The sequence below is a fragment of the Musca domestica genome, unplaced genomic scaffold (assembly GCF_030504385.1).
Source record: "Musca domestica strain aabys unplaced genomic scaffold, Musca_domestica.polishedcontigs.V.1.1 16, whole genome shotgun sequence".
Lineage (NCBI taxonomy): Eukaryota > Metazoa > Arthropoda > Insecta > Diptera > Muscidae > Musca > Musca domestica.
The window spans coordinates 3,701,791-3,721,358 of NW_026712219.1; the positions used below are offsets into that span (position 1 = coordinate 3,701,791).

Here is a 19,568-nt window from a genome sequence, read left to right on the forward strand (position 1 = left end):
AAAATTCGAAGACCCCGAACATGGCTTAAATTATATGATGGTTATACCAAAACATGATCATATTTTGCGAGGATGGTTTCTTATCAAATTAAAATGAGTGTGAGAAAAATGTGGTTAAAATGTAAACAATACTTGAAATAGGGTTGTACCCTTATCCGGGGGTCATATATCATGACCTGCAAAAGCGATTTAAGACATCTTGAAAGTTTAGGAAGAATTTCTTTCTTTTTTCCTAAATGTCCAATTCGCTCTACCATTTTGCACCCTTTATATTCGGTATTTCACTGACTGCAGTTCCAATGAATTGCATTTTGAGTTCTCATTGGGCGGATTATTGCCATATGAAAGATGTAGGTCCACGTAGGTCACTCATTTTATTTTAAATATTATTCATTCAGATGTCAAGGCAATAAAAAATGTTCACTTCAATATAGTATGTCAAATTGAAAAAAAATCACACCAAAATGAAATTTTTTATTAATATTTTTATTGGATACCATTCCAAAATTGTATGAATTGTCAAGCAGTTCTTTAGTTACACCTTATGTAATTTTTCCCCGATTTGAGAATTTTTGCAATGAGATCTCTTTTTTCAAGATTTTTAGCAATTTTGACTTAAATTTGGTGTGACCGCGTTAAATTATTTCGATAACATCTATTTCGTTTCGCCACCACATAATTTGGTACTACACTTCAATGTAACCCGGCTTCTATTTTAGTTCTCAAGAAATCGAGTCAAAATAAATTGGTATTAATATTCGAATCAAAAAGAAAAAAAAATATTATAAAAAACACAACAAATGTACATTCGAAAAAAGTAAGTCAAAATAGAAAAAAAAAAACATACAAAATAAAACATTACGATTGTACATTTCAGAAGTCAAAATGAAAATGTTAATATATCACATTTTTACGCGATTTTTTTGAATATTATCCTTTTCGGAAAAGAGACAATTCAGAATTTGTATGAATCATTAAAATCAGATAAGCAGTTCTTGAGTTATAAGCGTAGTAACTAACACAACTTACATTTATATATATAGATTTAAGTATTTACTTTTTCAGAAAGAATATTAGGAAAATGAAAATATTCAACGGCGAAACGCGTCGCATAGTGGTGAGTGTGTGATAGTGTATATCTGGCTTTCCTTTTCACTGCAAATTTCAGATCATTAAGCTCGTCTCGAAAGAGAAAATAAACACATAAATCATAAAACATATGATCTTCGCCTTAACAAGGCAAAACTCAAAAATTCAGCCGAGCCTGGCTGTGGGATTTGAACCGCGAACCTCGGTGTGCAGCTAACTAGAAGTTGCCGTCTCTACGTTCAGAGCCATTAACCCGTCTTCCTAAAGCAGTGGACAAAAAATCCATCACTACAAAAACAAAACTTTGCTGTGAAAAACTTGAGTCGAACCTGAAGAGTTTCTAGTGTATAATTCGCATATGCTAATTTGCAATAAGTTCGAAATATATACCACTTTCCAGAGAACGGCCCTTGTAAGCCATCATCAACACCAAATATGCCTGATGAGCCGCTTAACCATCGGCGAAACGCGTCGCATAGTGGTGAGTGTATGATAGTGTCTATCTGGCTTTCCTTTTCACTGCAAATTTCAGATCATTAAGCTCGTCTCGAAAGAGAAAATAAACAGAAAATATTCATCTTTTACACCAAAAAGTCGTCAAAAACTTTGTATTTTGCCGAACAGTATATTAGTGATACAAGTGAGCAAAATTAATAGTCGGGAGGGTCCAACAGTACAGATCTCAGATCTGCCGAAACATTACCGCAAATGTTTTTGCAGATCTAAAACCTTTTTGACTAGAATGAAGATTCCCCTATGAAACATCCCCATATCTACTATAAAATAAAAACAAATGTTGGACCTAATTCATTCCTCTATTCGAATAATCATCATAGATCTGGAACCAATAGTTTCCAAAAACATAAGATCTGTAAAAAAACCATAGATATTTTAGGAAGCAGATATTTCTTTTACGTCAAATACCAAATTCCATCTTACGAAAAAAAAACAGAAATTTGACATTCATGTATTTGTAATTTTGTTATTCTTTTCAAACAAAATTCTGGTCCATTTCCATATTATCTGATGACCATTGAAAATGCTTGGCTGTCCTCAACTTTAAACTCCTTAGTTGAGACCTGTAGGGCGAATGCAATTTCCAGACAATTTTTAGATTTTCTACATTTTCAACTTTAAATATTTTTCCTTCTTCAAAGCAATACGCTTCTATTCTGACCCTAACCTTACCCCCAGCAAAATTTCATTAAAATCGGAAAGTAATTGCGACTTGAATATCATACCCTCAAATCTACTATTTTTTGCAATATTTTTCGATATCATAAAGGGCAGTTTTGGAACAGACCAAAAATGTACAAATAAAAATTGTGTCAATTAGAAAAAAAATCTCATGTGATAAAAATATGGCAAAAATAAAAAATACAAGTAAAACAAGTAAAAAGCGCAGCTAAGTTCGCCCGGGACGAACTTTTAATACCCTCTACCATTTCAAAGGAACTTGAAAAATTACAAAAAACAAAAAAAAAATTCGAAAACTACCACTTAAATGAAAACCGTTATATGGGTACTATACGAAGACGTGGACCTGCATACGAAATATTTTTTCATAGGCTGTAGTGCCCATTACGAACTTCAAATACGAAATTTCTACAATTACGGTGAATAATGTCGCAAAAATAATGACCTGCATACGATTTTTTTTGCATTAAGTTAAGGGCTATAAACATTTTTGTGCTAGGCTGTAATACTCGTTACGAACTTCAAATAACAAATTCAAAATGATTCCGGAAAATAATGTCGCAAAAATCATGAGATTACGGAGTATCGGGATATGCCATCATATGGGGGCTATATCAGGAGGGAGGTACCGTTATATGTGGACTATACGAAAACGTGGACCGACATGGTCCATTTACGAACCTTATCTGCCTACTGGTAAACTATGCATGTATTCACAAGTTCAGCCTTCTATCTCAATTTGTTCGAAAGATAGCGTGATTACAACAGACAGACAGACGGATAGACAGACGGACATCACTATATTGTCTTAGAATTTTACGCTGATACAGAATATAAAGTATATATGGGAACGGGAATGACAAAGTTGATGTACCCTCCATGGAATAGTGGAGGGTATAACACATTAAGTTCTGCCGGGCCGGACATTAAATACTACCCCGCTTAGGGTAAAGGGGACATTAGAACCCATTAAGACTATTATTATTATTATTATTATTATTATTATTATTATTATTATTATTATTATTATTACTATTATTATTATTATTATTATTATTATTATTATTATTATTATTATTATTATTATTATTATTATTATTATTATATTATTATTATTATTATTATTATTATTATTATTATTATTATATTATTATTATTATTATTATTATTATTATTATTATTATTATTATTATTATTATTATTATTATTATATATTATTATTATTATTATTATTATTATTATTATTATTATTATTATTATTATTATTATTATTATAGTATTATTATTATTATTATTATTATTATTATTATTATTATATTATTATTATTATTATTATTATTATATTATTATTATTATTATTATTATTATTATTAATTATTATTATTATTATTATTATTATTATTATTATTATTATTATTATTATTATTATTATTATTATTGTTATTATTATTATTATTATTATTATTATTATTATTATTATTATTATTATTATTATTATTATTATTATTATTATTATTATATTATTATTATTATATTATTATTATTATTATTATTATTATTATTATTATTATTATTATTATTTTATTATTACATATTTATTATTATATAAAAAGATTTTTTTTAGAAGTATTGTTGTTATCATCTTCATTATTATAACATAGATTAAAAACATTGTAAGAGCATTTTTCATATATTCCAAATTTAAGTTTTATTTGCAAATTTTCTTAGTTTTTCGTAGTTTATGATTCTTAGGATTTTATTCAACAAATAAAAGTTTGAACCACATGCAAAACATATACAATTTTTTGCCAGAATAATGCATATTTGTTGTCTGCGATAAATGTTTGGATGGTTGTTGTCTGTGATAAATACAACATACATTTTTATACACAAATATGCACATATTTATGATTTTTCTATATATTATTAAAACACACACAAACATTTAATATCATCATATTAATACCATTTTTAGTTGCCATTTCTTTTATATTTCGCCAAAAAGAAAAAAATACAATTAATATGTATATCTATAACATTTTGTTGTTGTTGCTATTTTGATTTATAATTCATCACTAATTCTATTTGTACTTGAGTCGGCGGTCGGAGGTGTGACCGCATCGGCTACCGCGACTTGATGTGAACCCATGAATAATGGTAAAATTGTTGTTGCTTCGTCAGTTGATGTGGGTGAGGATGGTGGGGACGTTACAGTTGTTTTATGATATAGTTGATATATAAATGGGTGGTCAACGCTGAACTCTTTCGGTTCGTCAAAGTCAACTATACAGCGTTTCTTGCGAATCGACATGCCTAAACAATAACATACATATATAGATTAGAAAAAATGTCATGATGAGGAGAAGATAGATAGAGAAAGATAAAGGAGGCGGGTTGGGAATACATCAATCGTTCAAATTGAAACTACTTCATATCGATAATGGGAAAAGGGTGTTATGAAAGAAAATTAACTAAGAGCTACTCTAATGTCCGATCTGATTTCGAAAAGCATTACAAAAGCTGAACAAAAATAAATGTACTAGAGGGAAATGATGTATACATTTCCAAAAGTGAATTTTTCCAAAGTAATATTTTTCACTGTCTGTTTGGAATTAAATTCTGCTAGTTATGAGCCCAGTTTTCCCAAAATTATTGAGTGAACCTCGTTTTTATAGTGGCTAACAAATTCCCCAACCACCAAATAGAGTAAACTCGTCTCTATTATTCATGGAACTACTTGTATGGGTTAGATATAAAATGGAAACCATTTTAGAGAAGCTACAATCAGTTTTAGATAACAGGAGAAACATCAAGTAAGGGTGAGTGGTTCAGCTATTTTTTAGAGCACAGGGTCTCTAACCCAAATTCAGAGTAGTCCAAATCCAAGTTATTTAAATCAACGAACAGTGGATCAGAGTATTTTCTCTTGGTCAAAACAATTTAATTTTTTAACGGCTGAAGATATTTTACTGATTTTACACCACATAAGCGGTCAAAATTAAAAAAAATTAATATCTACTACAGAAATCAAAGCATATGCCAATTTGGAGAAATCGGCTCATATAAATAAAATTTGGAGCATAATCATAAAAAGTAACTGTAACTGCACTGCTCGATTATGGATATTTAGCAGATCTTGACCTCAAATCCCAACCAAAGCTGCAATATGTTTCCTCGAATTCGAATAAAGAGCGAAACAAGCTCGAATTTTGGGCTCCTGCTAGAAAAAAGATTAAATCATGTATACTCTATTTATATCTTCAGTCATATGGCTAATGAGGGTATATACCAATTGATATGGCCAAAACGTGCCTCATCGAACTAACAGTTTTAGACCCTACCTAAGTCTCTTTGGACCAAATCCGACTCGAAACATTTGGAGTCGATCTAGCGATGTCCGTCCGTCTCTCTGGCTGGCTGGTGAGCGCGATAACTCTCGAAATATAAAATACGAAATAAGCATCACGTTCTCTTCGTATATCACACATTCAATTATTTCTATTAAAGCAAGATCTGCTGTGAGGATGGGGTATATCGGTCCTCTCCTTCCGGTACCTTCTCCACAAAGGGTCAAGATTTTGAACAGTTATAACTCTTATAAAACGGGATATAAGAGTCTAATTGTCTTCAAATTACACATATCACTATATTTTTATTAATCCAAGGTCGGGGGTTAAGATGGAATATATCGGTTCACTCCTTCTGGTACCTCCCCCACAGAGGGTCAAAATTGTGAATATAACATCCGATGTCATTCAGAATTGGCACATCTCAATATTTCTATCAGCACAAGATCTGTTATAAACATGGTAGAGATCGGACCATTTCTTTTGCTACCTTCCCCATATAGGGTTCAAGATTTTGAAAAACAAATCTCTCAAACAAAGCGAACGCTTCAGGCCCTCTTCAAATTTCTTTTGTAAACTTGATATGTATCTGCGAGCCCCTTCTGGTAACTGACCCACAAAGGGTCACAATTTTCAATACTTTTATATTTTATGACTTGTGAAACAAGCCAGATATTCTTTACAAAGAAATTCGTGGGGGGAGTAACACTAAATATTTCCATTTTGTGTAGCCTTCATATAATGGTTAGGTCTGCTCTCTGGTATTTTGAAAAAGTTGACCAACGGGATTCGCTATAGTTTGACAGTTTTCTTTCATAATAATGACAATTCTGTACAAAAAAAAAATCCAAAATTGATGGACGTTTTCGTATAGCCGTCAGAAAACCGCAGAGGCTGGTTTTAGGTTTTTTTTTAACATTTGAAGTTGCTACAATTTGGAATTGGGTGTTTCCAATGTAACAAAAACCGAAATCGTTAAGGTCGATTTTGGACAATTTAAAGGTGGTATCCGATTTTATCACAATCCCTGCAATTGTAATTGTTATCAATGAATGAAATTCGTGCAAAGAATTGGAACGGGTCCATTTGGACATACTTTCAAATGTTTTCATATTTCTATTTAATTTCGATCGCTTGCTGGCTAATTACCAGTGGCTGGGTCGATATTATCCTCTAAGTTTGGTCCAAATCAGACACTTAAATAAAGCCAACTCGAATGTTTCTAAAGTATTATCGTTCTATCAAAATTTCGAGCTCCGTACGTTAACCTTTTTTAGCTGTCAATTTGGGACGTGTATGTTTTAAGAACTATGCGTACCGATTTGGAATGTTTTGAAGATATAAAAGTTTCTTTTAAAATTATAAATTATTGAAAAAATTCTATATTATTTAATACTAACCGATCAGAGTGATAGAGAGGAAGGACTTTTTCTAAATCTCAATATTTATGAAGGCATTTATATCATTATTAATGTACAGCTTTTAAATGCAAATGAAATCACACAACACTGATTCGGTCATAAATTATTCTGACCATATTAAAAACTAGATTAAGTGATATGTAAGTATGAATGAAAAGTGAAGCACAAAGGACATGTTTAGCACCAGACACATAAAGTAAATATTCATAAAAAAAAGAAAACGACAACATACCTGTGGCAGCAGCAGCTTCGGTACCCTTCTCATTGACCTCAATGAAGGCTTTGTGAATAACCTTGGAGACCTGCAAACCTTCTGGAGACTTCAGCATATTGCTGAAATCAGCTGCTGAGGAGAACATGCGAGCCATGCCCAACTGGAAATTTGATAAAATTTTATAAATTAATAAATTTTCCAAAATATTATTTTTCGTCCTTAACGTCGGCAAAGGTCGCAAGAGCAAAATTAAAAGTGTACTTTATAGAGGTTTGCCATATGCTTTAGCAAACATTGGAAATTGTGTCTTCCTTCTAAAAAAATTCTCAAAAATATCGCTTACGACTTTTGCCGACGTTCCTGGCGATTTACTTACACTCTTCAGAACATCGCTCAATTCCATTTCAAATTCCGCCTTAAATTTGGGCATGTCCACGTTCACCTTATACGAACTCATCTTGCTGGTCAAATCATGTAGCGATACGGATTTCAATTTTTCCTCCAAATCCACCAGGCCAGTACGAGAGTTGGGCAAGATTATCAACATTGAAAGATCTGAATTTTTATAGGGCATTTCCAAGGCCTTGGCATCCAACTCTGGGAATTCTCCATAGCGGAAACGTTCGCTAATGTGCATCATGGAGACCTTTACACTGTTCGTTTCATCCAAATAGAAATCTTTCTCCTTTGTGCCATATTCGGGGAAAGGATGGGCCCACTCACCCTTAAAGTGTATGGCATTCACCAACACCAAACGTGTATCGTCATCGAGTACATTGGGGGAGACAAGATCCTTTATGAGATTATTGGTTTTCGACTCCACCCAAGTATTAATGGTCTTGGCAGCCTGTACATTTTGCCCGAAATCAATGCTATCCACAGTGGAGAAGAATTTCTTGGTCAGCAGCTCATTGAATTTTTCCTTGACTTCATAGTTTTTCATGACATAGATTTTATTGGCAATTTTCAGAATATTGCTGTTCTCATATTGAGTCAAAATATTGTGATAATTATTGGCTAACGATTCTTCGTTTTGCACTGTCAAGCCCATGCCTTTGTCCATTTCAATGGCTGTATCACCGGCAGCACCCATCCGAGCCATGGCGATGCAAGTTTGAATCGAGAAGGGGGAGAAAACGACATTTTTCTTTGCATTCGCTTTGGCGACTTCAGTGAAAAGTTTAACACCAAACACCTCCAGACTTTGAGAGAATTCTACGTTGGCCATATTTTTGGAACGCCTTTGAACGCTTGGGGATACAGAGATTAGGAGAAGAACAGCAACGCTGAGTAAGGCAGGGAGATTAACTGAAAAAGAGAAGGGGAGAAGAATGTTGTTAAAACTGTTATAAAAAAGTTTAACTTTTTTTCTGGAAAGAATTCTGGTCTTCTTTGAGATTGGCTTATGGACTTCTTTGAGAAAACCTTCTGGTCTTCTATGAGAAGTCTTTCTGGTCTACTATGAGAAGTTCTTCTGGTCTTCTGTGAGAAGTCCTTCTGGTCTTCTATGAGAACACCTTCTGGTCTTCTATGAGAAGTCCTTCTGGTCTTCTATGACAAGGCCTTCTGGTCTTCTATGAGAAGTACTTCTGGTCTTCTACGAGAAGTCCTTCTGGTCTTTTATGAGAAGTCCTTCTGGTCTTCTATGAGAAGTGCTTCTGATCTTCTGTGAGAAGTCCTTCTGGTCTTAATTTTAAAAGACCGTTTGGTATTCTATGATGAAACTTTATTTTTTGAAAAGGCCTTCTGGACTCCTTTGAGTAGACTTTCTGGTCATCATTCAGAAGGGCCTCTATGACAATACCTTCTCCTCTTATATGAGAATAGATTATTTTCTTCTATTAGAATACCTAAAAGACCTCCTGGTCCGCTATGAGAAATCTTCCTGGTCTTTTATGAGAAGACCTTTAGATTTTCTTTAAGAATACTTTCTGGTCTTCTATAAGAACACCTCCTTGCCTTCTTGAGAAGACCTTCTAGCTTTCTGTAAGAACACATGCTGGGAAGTCGTTTTGGTTGATGACAATCAGAAAACGATTAAATACCCTTGAAGATTATATATTCTTTATTAGTGTATAATTTTGAGACGTCTTTCCAAGTTGCCTGGGAGCTAACATGAATTTTATGTCTAAGATTTTTATGAGATTGAAAATGTCTCACATTTTTGTAGAAAGCCATCTTCCGATATTCGTTATTTTGATGATTTTACCCACATTTTTCAACGGAAATAACTTGAATCGCGATTCTTTTATTTAAAAAAGTTTCTCTAGATCAGAGTGGGATTATTAAAATTTCGGTCCGGCCGAATTTAATGTCTTCTACTAATTTCCATCATCAACTTCATACATTAGCATTTACTCCAAAAATTGGATTTTGCTTTCCCATTTTAATGCCTTCAAAATTATCGCGCTACTTCACACTTTATCAATATATTCGAACGTACTATATTTATTTTCAAAATTCACATTCTTCATGTAGTTTCAGAATATTTTATTTTTTTTAATTCCAATTCCACATATTTTATGTATTTAATACGAAATTCATATCAGTAATTGTTTTTAAACAACTACAGTTTCCAAATTTCACTCTCGATTTGTTTCAGTACACTATTCTGCGAATTTTTCCTTATCACGCGTAATATGGATTAAAAGATAATTGAAATGAAATCGTAAACAACAAAGCATTTTGTATGTAAACTAAAAACATATTGAATTCTCCGTTTTGTATTTGTTTGTAACTTAATTTTCGTTACCTGCCATGCTTGGTACACTTTTTCTGAAACACGATTCAAAAGACAAAATTTTAATTAAGAAAAAAAAAATAATAAATAATTTTGTGACGAGATTCGAATGCCGTTTTGTCTTATACTAATCATATCCCAACTAAAGATCAGTGTATATATTTGGTTGATGATAGCTACTGATTTTGTTATCAGTAAAAACACAAAACGCCAAGAGACATGAAATAAATTCGTAAGAGGTCATATTTATATCATGACAACTAATACATATAAGAGAAAGCATGAAGAATTGTTAAATGAAAGATGTTTCTCTCTTACCATCGAAATGAAAGAAAGAGAAGTTTGCGGTAAAAATTCAAAGACTGCAGAGAGAGAGTTTATTTCAATAAATATGAGACAAGGAGAATTAGGTTTATAACAATAAGGATTGTAATTATTATAAATTATAATTATATTAACAATAAACATAGAGTTTTTGAAGAGAAAACTCACAAATTATGTGACCAAATACGTAGTCCTTAAGAGACACCACCACCAAATAAATATTGTTAAACGTGTGTGGAAGACAACTAAATAAAGTGTTTTATATTCTCAACTACGACAATATTGTGTATTTCCCCAATTACAAAAAATGAGTCTTTTGCTCTTAAAAACGGCAGTTAAAATATCACAATTGGCTGACTAACTGGTTTCCTTATCACGACCTTTGGATTTGTCGTAGTACAAGTATTTGGTAATTTAGCCCAAACAAAAGCTAATAATAAAAGGACAAATGTCGGGAGAGCCGACAATCTGATACCCTACAAAAATTCTAATGATTCATCAATGCTTCTTCCCTTAAATAAGGATATGTTTATATTAATTAAAATGAGTAGAAAAACAAGTAAGCAAAGGCTACAGTCGAGCGGGACCGACCGTTGAATACCCTACAACACTATAATAAACGATACAGTTTATATAGGCGAGATACTCGAAAGAATTCCACAAGATATTGTGACAAATAATAAAAGAAAACCATCAGGTTTCATTCTCTTATTTTCGAATAATAGCAACTTAAACTAATTTGCTCATTTCCAATTTATTGGTAGATGTTGCACTTAAATGGTCTTCCTAGATTTGGAACCAATATTTCCCGAAGACCTATAATCTCTCAGAAGTGGCAAAAGATTAACATTTATTATTGGTTTTTGACTGAAACGCATCTATATCAGATACAGACATTTGACTATATTCTTCAACGAAATCAGCCTTAACGAAATAGTCAGAAGTGCGTCTTTCCTGTATTTGTGAATTCTCCATAAAGTCACTGGAATGGACATTTTCGTATTTTGTCTACAAAAGTTGGCAATCTCCTTCACACATTGAATATTTTTGTATGGCCATTCAAAACTGCTTGGCTTTTGCACTGTCCGGTAACCCCCATTCAAATGTGCGTGAGGACCGGGCGATAATTACGACCTGCTGACAATTTTGCAGTTTTTTGGTCCATTTCAACCCCTAAATATATGTCGATCATCCAAAAAGAGTAGGCTTCTATTCTGACCCTCATCTTATCCCCATGCAAAATTTCGTAAGGATCGAGCCATAAATGCGATCTGTATATGATATCCTGATATCCTAACTACTTAGTTTTGTTAGCTGTAGAAATATTACCAAATGTTTAATTCAAAATGAAAATATGCCAAAAATATGACAAAATTGAAAAAATATGAGAAAATGATTCAAAATCAATATTTTCGTCTTTAGAGAGATATTTTTATGCGATTTTTTAGACGTATTTTCTTTCCTGTCAAGAGGCTATTCTGAATTAATGAGAACTGTCGAAATCAGTTCAGCCGTTCTCGACATATAAGAGATCTTTCAAGCATATCTCCTTTGATAGACATATGTATCGCACATATTTTGCTATATATCCGATTTGTTGGATAATAACATCAATGTAAAGGTCAGAAGTAACCTTGTGATGGCTTTGTGATTTCGCCGGGATTTAAAATATTCGCGGTTTAATGAAAATTTTTGATTTTTTTCAACACAAAAGATATGGTCTATTTTACCCGCTAAATATTATCGGGTGACTACCCAAATTGGTAGGCTTCTTCCCCGCCCTAAACGCTATCTATATGCGAAATTTCGCGTCGATTGGTCTATAATTGCGACCTGTATAGCTACTGCAAAATCCGACATTTTTTCAGTATTTGGTCCATTTCAACCCCTAAACATTTGGCGATCATCTCCAAAAGCAATAGGGTACTATTCTGGTCCAAGCCCCACCTACATTCTGAATTTCGTGAAGATCGGGCAATAATTGCGAACTGTAGAGTGATTACAAATTAACATGGACAGACGGACAGACGGACGGACGGACATACATAGCTAGATCGACTCAGCTCGGCGAGCTAGGAAGATCCATATATGCTTTCCTATGTGGGAAACCAATATTTCGAGGTGTTACATAATTTTTGGCCCAATCAAACTTATAATACCCCCAACACATAGTGTTGTAGGGTATAAATATATGCATATGTATATTAAAGTTTATACCCAACACGAATTTTAAAATCGTTATGTATATGAGAGCTGTTATTTTGAAATTGCGTTTACAATTTCGACTTTATGATACTATACACCACTCTGCTAATTTAGTGGAGCTCCACATAACAATTAAAAGTATGATTATAATTATAATTTAAAGTTCAAAAGACTAAATATGCTGAAGCTTTATATCTTTTAAATTCGGACTTGCATTGCCAATTTGATATATATGGGTGCTATATCCAAATCCGAACCGATCTTAATAAATTTGGCAAATGTATTTCTGAGCTGTATTTGATAGATTTCCCCAAATATTTTTCTTACAGAGTGCATATAACGGCTGCGGAGAACTAAAATAACAAATCGGATGAACAATAAATATTGGAGCTATAGCTATATCTAAACCGATTTCGGTCAAATTTGCCATACTTATTTCCAGGCCTAATTTGGTTGTATTCCATACTATTCGGTCTGATATTACACGTTTGGTGCACAATAAAAGGTAAATCAGACGAAGATATATATGGGAGCTATATCTAAATGTTTACCGATTATGTTCAATTTCAATAGGATTCATCCTTGAGCCAAAGAAATTATTTGTGCAAAATTTCATCTGGATCGGGAAATGCGAACTGTACTTTGTTCACAAAAATACATGAACAGACGGCGGATATACATAAATCGACTCAGAATTTGATTCTATGCATATCATCAAAAGCAACTATGGGTCTATCTCGTTTCCTTTTGCCTGTTACAAACAAATGCACAAAGACATAATACCCTGACCACCTTGTAATGTAGGGTAAAAAATCAGTGACGAAACACTAAAAGTTGGAGGTGGCCGAATATGTGATAACCTACACCTAGTTGCATATTATGTAGGGTTAAGTCATACCAACTATGATCGTTTTGGAATGTGTATTATGCCTTTAAATTAGTTATAATTCAAAGGAACTATTATAGGAGAAGTATATCCTCTTCTGAATCGATGATGCATAAGGAGCTATATCCAAATCTGAACCGATCTCGATATACTGAATAACATTGTTGTAAAGTTCATATTACGAAAGTGAGAGATTTAAACATCAAATCGAATGGTACACATATATGGGAGCTGTAGCTATATCTGGACCGATGTTCTTCAAATTTGAAGAAATTGCTTCTAGGCTGAATTCGGTGGGAAGTGTCACAATTTACTCCAATTAGGCCGTTATTGGCCACTGAAATCGGATAAAGTTATATATGGGAGTTATATCCAAATCTGAACCGATCTTGATAAAATTTGGCAGAGGTATTTCTTGACAGTATCTTATATCTGGCATTAAATATCATTCTTGTGAAGTGCATATTTCGAATGTGAGGGACTTAAACACTAAATCGGATGAAACATAGGAGCTACAGCTATATATCTGCACCGATTTTTAACAAATTTGATATACTTGCTTCTGGACTGAAAGTGGTCAGATGTCGAATTGGTTCAGATCTAGGTAAAGCTCCCATCGTGCTTTATTTGTCGATTTATGTTGAATTCGGATTATACGATCGAGCTTCGACTAGAATCAAGTGTTATTAGCTTGTACCAAATCGTGCAAGATATAGCCAGGAAATATGTGATATAATATGTTATAATTTTTAGAAAATATTACGTGCGGGAGGTGCCAGATATATAATTGACCGAAGTAATCAATTTTTATACTTCATCTAACCGGATGCTTATTTAGGATTTTATAATCGAATATGTTATTCAACACTTTGACCAATTGTGGGGGGTAGTTCCGGAAGGAATTGTCCGATCTCTACAATCTATGAGAAAACTTCCTGGTCTTCTATAATAAGTCTTTTTGGTCTTCTATAAGAAAACCCAAAGGTTTTCTATGAGAAAACTTTCTGGTCTGGTATGAGAAGGCCTTCAGGTCTTCATTGAGAAGATATACTGGTTCACTATGAGAAAACTCCTGGTCTTCTATGAGAAGTCTTTTTGGTCCTCTATGAGAAGACCTTCTGGTCTTCTATGAGAAGTCATTCTTGTCTTCTATGATAAGAATACCTGGTCTTCTCTGAAGAGACTTCCAGGTCTTTTATGCGAAGTCTTCTGGTCTTCTATGAGAAAACCTTCTGTTTTTCTATGAGAATGCTATCTGGTCCTCTATGATAAGATCTTGATGAGACATCTGATCTTCTTTGGGAAGACTTTCTGATCATCTTTTAGAAGGACATCTATGAGAATAAATTCATCTCTTATATGAGAGAACCTTCTCCCCTTCTATGGGAATACATTATCTTCTATGAGAATACCTAGAATACCTTCCAGTCTTCTATGAAAATACTCTCTGTTATTTTATGAGAAGACCTCCCAGGTTTTCTTTGAAGAGGCCTTCTGGACTCCTTTGAGTAGAATATCTGGTCATCTTCTAGAAGGGCTTCTATGAGAATAACGTCTTCTCTTATATGAGAAAACCTAATTTTCTTCTATGAGAATGCCTAGAAGACCTCCTGGTCCACTATGACAAAACTTCCTGTTTTTTATGAGAAGACCTTCCCGTTTTTTATAAGAATACTTTTTGGTCTTCTATGAGAACGCCTCCTGGCCTTGGCGATATGACCTTCTAGCTTTCTATAAGAATACGTATTGACCAATTGTGAGGGTAGTTCCAAAAGGAATTGTCCGATCTCTACCATCTTTAAAACAGATCTTGTGTTGATGGAAATATTGATATGTGCCATGTCTGAATGAAATCGGATATTAGATTTGGGTTTTATGAGCTTCATGGATATTAAAAATTTTGACCCTTTTGTGGGTCAATATAACTCTACCTACTACCTTCTGGTATGCGGTATTTTGACGATTTGTCTCACACTCTCCACCTGAATGGTTTCAAATTCAATCTTTTAAAAGAAAATTGCGTTTACAAGTCCACGTCTTCGTTAAGGCAAAGTTTAACTTAATTCGGTATTATAATGATTAGCAAAAATTTTCAACGGAAGTTTAATGTAAAATTAATTAAATGTATTTAAATTTGTTGAAAAATGTGGATAAACTTAAAAGCTCACTAGCAATTTTCCATAAAATATTTTTTATAGTTTTGTTCGGCCACAACAACAAAGACATAAGGGTATTATGTCTTTGTGCATGTGTTTGTAACATGAAGAAAGAAGCGAGATAGACCCATTGTTTATAGCATCACTTCTGAGTCAATTTATGCATGTATTTTTGCGAACAAAATACAGGTCGCCATTTATCATCCGATTGAGATGAAATTTTCCAAATAATATTTATTTGGACCAAGGACGAACCCTATTGAATTTGGTGAGAATATATATATATATATATATATATATATATATATATATATATATATATATATATATATATATATATATATATATATATATATTCAACCCATTTCGGGTTAATTGTGCTCCAAATAATCAATATCAGTCCAAATATCCTGCACATCCGACCGAATTTAGTCTAGAAGCAAGGATATCAAATATGGCAAAAATCAAATTTGTATATGGTTCAAATTTAAAATCAGATGGAGGAAACCTTTATATAGGAGCTACATCTTTTCCCGATTCTGAGTCAAAAAATTGGAAAAGAGTTATTGGATATAGCCTATGTTCTAGTTGGGTTCACATTTTATTTCCTTTAATTGTCGTGTAAATGCTAGATGAAGCAAGACTGATCACAATGTCAATATGGAATTTTTATTCCGTTTGTCATTTCGCGTTCGTCACAATAAAAAATATTCTTTAGATTAAATGAAATGAAGTAAATTTTTAGAAAATGACATTCTTGATATACCAATTAATTCTTCTAAAATGTTTGTCAACACTTAATGTTTTTCCTTGATAAACGAAAAATATATTTTCTGTTATATATTTCGCATGAATCATTTAAAGAATTATACAATTTTTGTACCCTGCACATGACCCTGCATATCAATAGGTTATCGTTCACAAAGAAATAACATCCAATTTGGAATATATTTTTCAGATTGCGACAATGACGTCCCTACATTATATTTGTTTAAAAGCTTATTCATTAGAAGAAAATATTACAAAAATCCCCAAATGTTGTTCCCAGAATTTTCATTTATCTCAAGAAAAACAATTGTGTATTAATGATGTCAACGTAATTAAAAAAAAAAATACAGGAAACAATTGTTATTGTCAAAATATCTAAAAGAAAGTCTGATTTTTTAGTATATCTCATGAAATGAACTGTAAATTAGGGATTTGTGGAAATTCTGAAACCAGAAATCACCTCAGCAAATATTGTTATGGTAATGTGGGTAACATTCATTCTGAAATCAGATAACTGAACGGCGGGTATTCCTCTAACTTTGTGTAGACGAAATACGTTTAAGCATAGTTTGCTAAAAGTTTTACTATCGGCCATCCCTTTTCATCATCTGTGCACCGAAGCAGCCAGAAATGCCAGTCGAAACCATTTCGAAGGAGTGTCTGACCGAACAAAAAAAAAAAAAAAAAAACGATTTTCAAGAAAAATTCCCACAAAAAAGTAATAAATTTTAACAACCGGGCACCGCTGGGCCCCACCCTGAGTACTTCAGTGCATCTAGAACATAATTTTGTCAGCCAGTCTCGATTTCTATTTATTGGCTATGTTCATTACAGTTACATGTACATACGTCATAAGCAGTGTCGGTTCACATATTTGTAATAAAATTGTGTACGCCCGGCTTGGGAAATTTTGCTGACGTCAAAACGTCTTAAAGCAAAAGACAAAGACATCTTTATCGTTTTAGGATACACTAGTTAATGGTCGCACTTAAACGATTATAGAAATCACTCAAGAGATCATGGAGAGGGATAGAGAGAGATATACGCTTGAGTGAGAAATTGTTATTCGCCCTACAATGAGAAGACAGGTATATTTAACTTATAATTTAGTTATATGTATCCAATGATGATCCTCAATTCCGCTCTATTAGTCTCCTGTGAGAAGGGAAATAGCTTGTAGGCCCTCGGAAGACGTAGCAAAGTTTCTATAAATTTTTGGTTTTCGAAACCTACGAACAAAAATATGTATACATATGGGAAGCCTTAAGAAATTGTTATTAATAACATTTAACAAATACCAAAGCTCTACCAAACAAGTTACAAGTAAAAAAGCAGTAAATTCGGTCGGGCCGAACTTTGAGTACCCTCCACCATTTGGAACGAATTAGAAAATTTAAAAAAATATATAAAATCCATTGAAAATTCTGTTAAAATCTTTAAAATACCTAATATCGGAAGGAAGCGATATATGGGGGATATACAATATTGTGGATCTATATAGACATATCTATGTCTGAAATACTCATAAGGGACTCTTTGTGTGGAATTCCAGACAATTCAATTGAAAATGTGGCTAAAATCATCAAAATACCGAAAATCGGGCGTACCGTTATATGGGGGCTATTCGATATCGTGGACCTATATAAATAATTCTCTTTCATAATTTATCTTTCACAAGCAACTCCTTGTGTGGATTTTCAGACCATTCCATTAGAAAATGTGGCTAAAATAATCAAAATACCGAATATCGGGGGGGGGGGGGGGGGGGGGGGGTACCGTTATATGGAGGCTATACGATATCGTGGACCAATGTACTCCATCTTCGAACTTGACCTGCCTGCAAACAAAAGAGAGATCTGTGCAAACTTTTAGGTACCTACCTTGATTCGTTTAGACTGTAGCGTGATTACAATAGACGGACGGACGGAGCTAAATCGTCTTAGAATTTTACGCTGATCAAGAATGTAAATACTTTGTTGGGTCTAAAACGATTATTTCCATGTGTTACAAACGGAATGACGAACTTAATATACCCTCCATACTATGTATGGTGGAGGGTATAAAAAAGCTGTAAGTTGGGCCGGTCTGAACTATTAATATTCTCCACCATTTGGAACGAATTTGGCAACTTTCAAAAAAATTAAATCCGTTAAAAACTCTGTTAATAGAAATGCCGAATGTGCGCAGGCATCTTTTGTCATAAGCCATTGCAATATTCAAATGTAAAACTTGATAAAATAGGTAAATAATGTAGCTAAAATAATCAAAATACGGGTACTACTATATAGGACCTATACCAAAACGTGGACCTTCATGACCCATTCCAATACCAAAAGTCCATAACAAACATTTGAGTAAAATTTTATCAATCTACTTCAATTCGTTCGGAAGCTAGAGTGATATCCACATATGGACCGACGGACGGCCATAGAATTTTATGCCGATCAAGAATGTGGGGTCTAAAATGTATATTTCGAGGTGTAACAAACGGAATGACAAACTTAATATTCCCTCCATACTAAGGTAGAGGTTATAAAAATTATGGCGTTTGGCTTTGTTGCAGTTATTTTATCTCACCCTGTTTTCACAATATTTTGTAAGTCTTGGAAGCTCATCGACAATTTTCTACAGGATAGTTTAGCAAGAGTTCTACAAATCACTTATTACCTTGGCATATTCCTCATTTCTGTGTGTTCATCTTTCTAAAGATGTAGGGAATACCATTTTCGACTTGGCTGATCCAACTTAATTGTTACCTGCTCGCTCAAAATTGAGTGAAAATACCACACTCTTGACAATTTGTCTCTCTCACACACAACCGAAATAACAACACAGAAAAAAAACCAATTACTTTAAATAGATAAAGTAAAGTAAAATATGTGCGGATAGGAATGTCGGTAACAAAGAGGCAAGATAACGCCTAGTAGGTCTCAACACTAGCGGTTATTTTCTGATAACCCATTCATTACTAAACACACCTTTCTGGAATTAAGTTTAAAGTTATTTTGATTTTTTTATTTTTTTTAATAAATATTATTGTATACTTCGTTTAATAAAAAAGTGAGTAAATACATTTAAAAATGTAAAAGAACAACAACTAATTCTAATCGCATACAAACAAAGTGTTTCAAAGAAATAAACTGATTAGAATTCAAAATCATAAAGAATTTGAATTCTGGCAAGTGTCCATATGGCCAGCTTTAAAGTAATAAACCTCGCAA

General features: G+C 33.1%; 1 protein-coding gene across 10 annotated transcripts in view; it reads right to left on the minus strand.

Annotated features, from left to right (window-relative positions):
- The window catches only part of LOC101894531 (serine protease inhibitor 3/4), a 41,496-nt gene that overhangs the window by 13,022 nt on the left and 8,906 nt on the right, over positions 1-19,568 (minus strand). For 8 of the 10 annotated variants that reach the window (XM_059120011.1, XM_059120009.1, XM_059120013.1 and 5 more), the window contains exons 2-3: positions 7,645-8,576; positions 7,287-7,428 (exon numbers count right to left, since the gene is read on the minus strand). In XM_059120011.1, the coding sequence (XP_058975994.1) occupies positions 7,287-7,428; positions 7,645-8,576 (1,074 nt within the window). Of the gene's footprint in view, positions 1-4,231; positions 4,600-7,286; positions 7,429-7,644; positions 8,577-10,020; positions 10,180-19,568 lie in introns of those variants that run through there. The other 2 variants (XM_005177751.4, XM_059120005.1) reach the window with 2 other exon arrangements.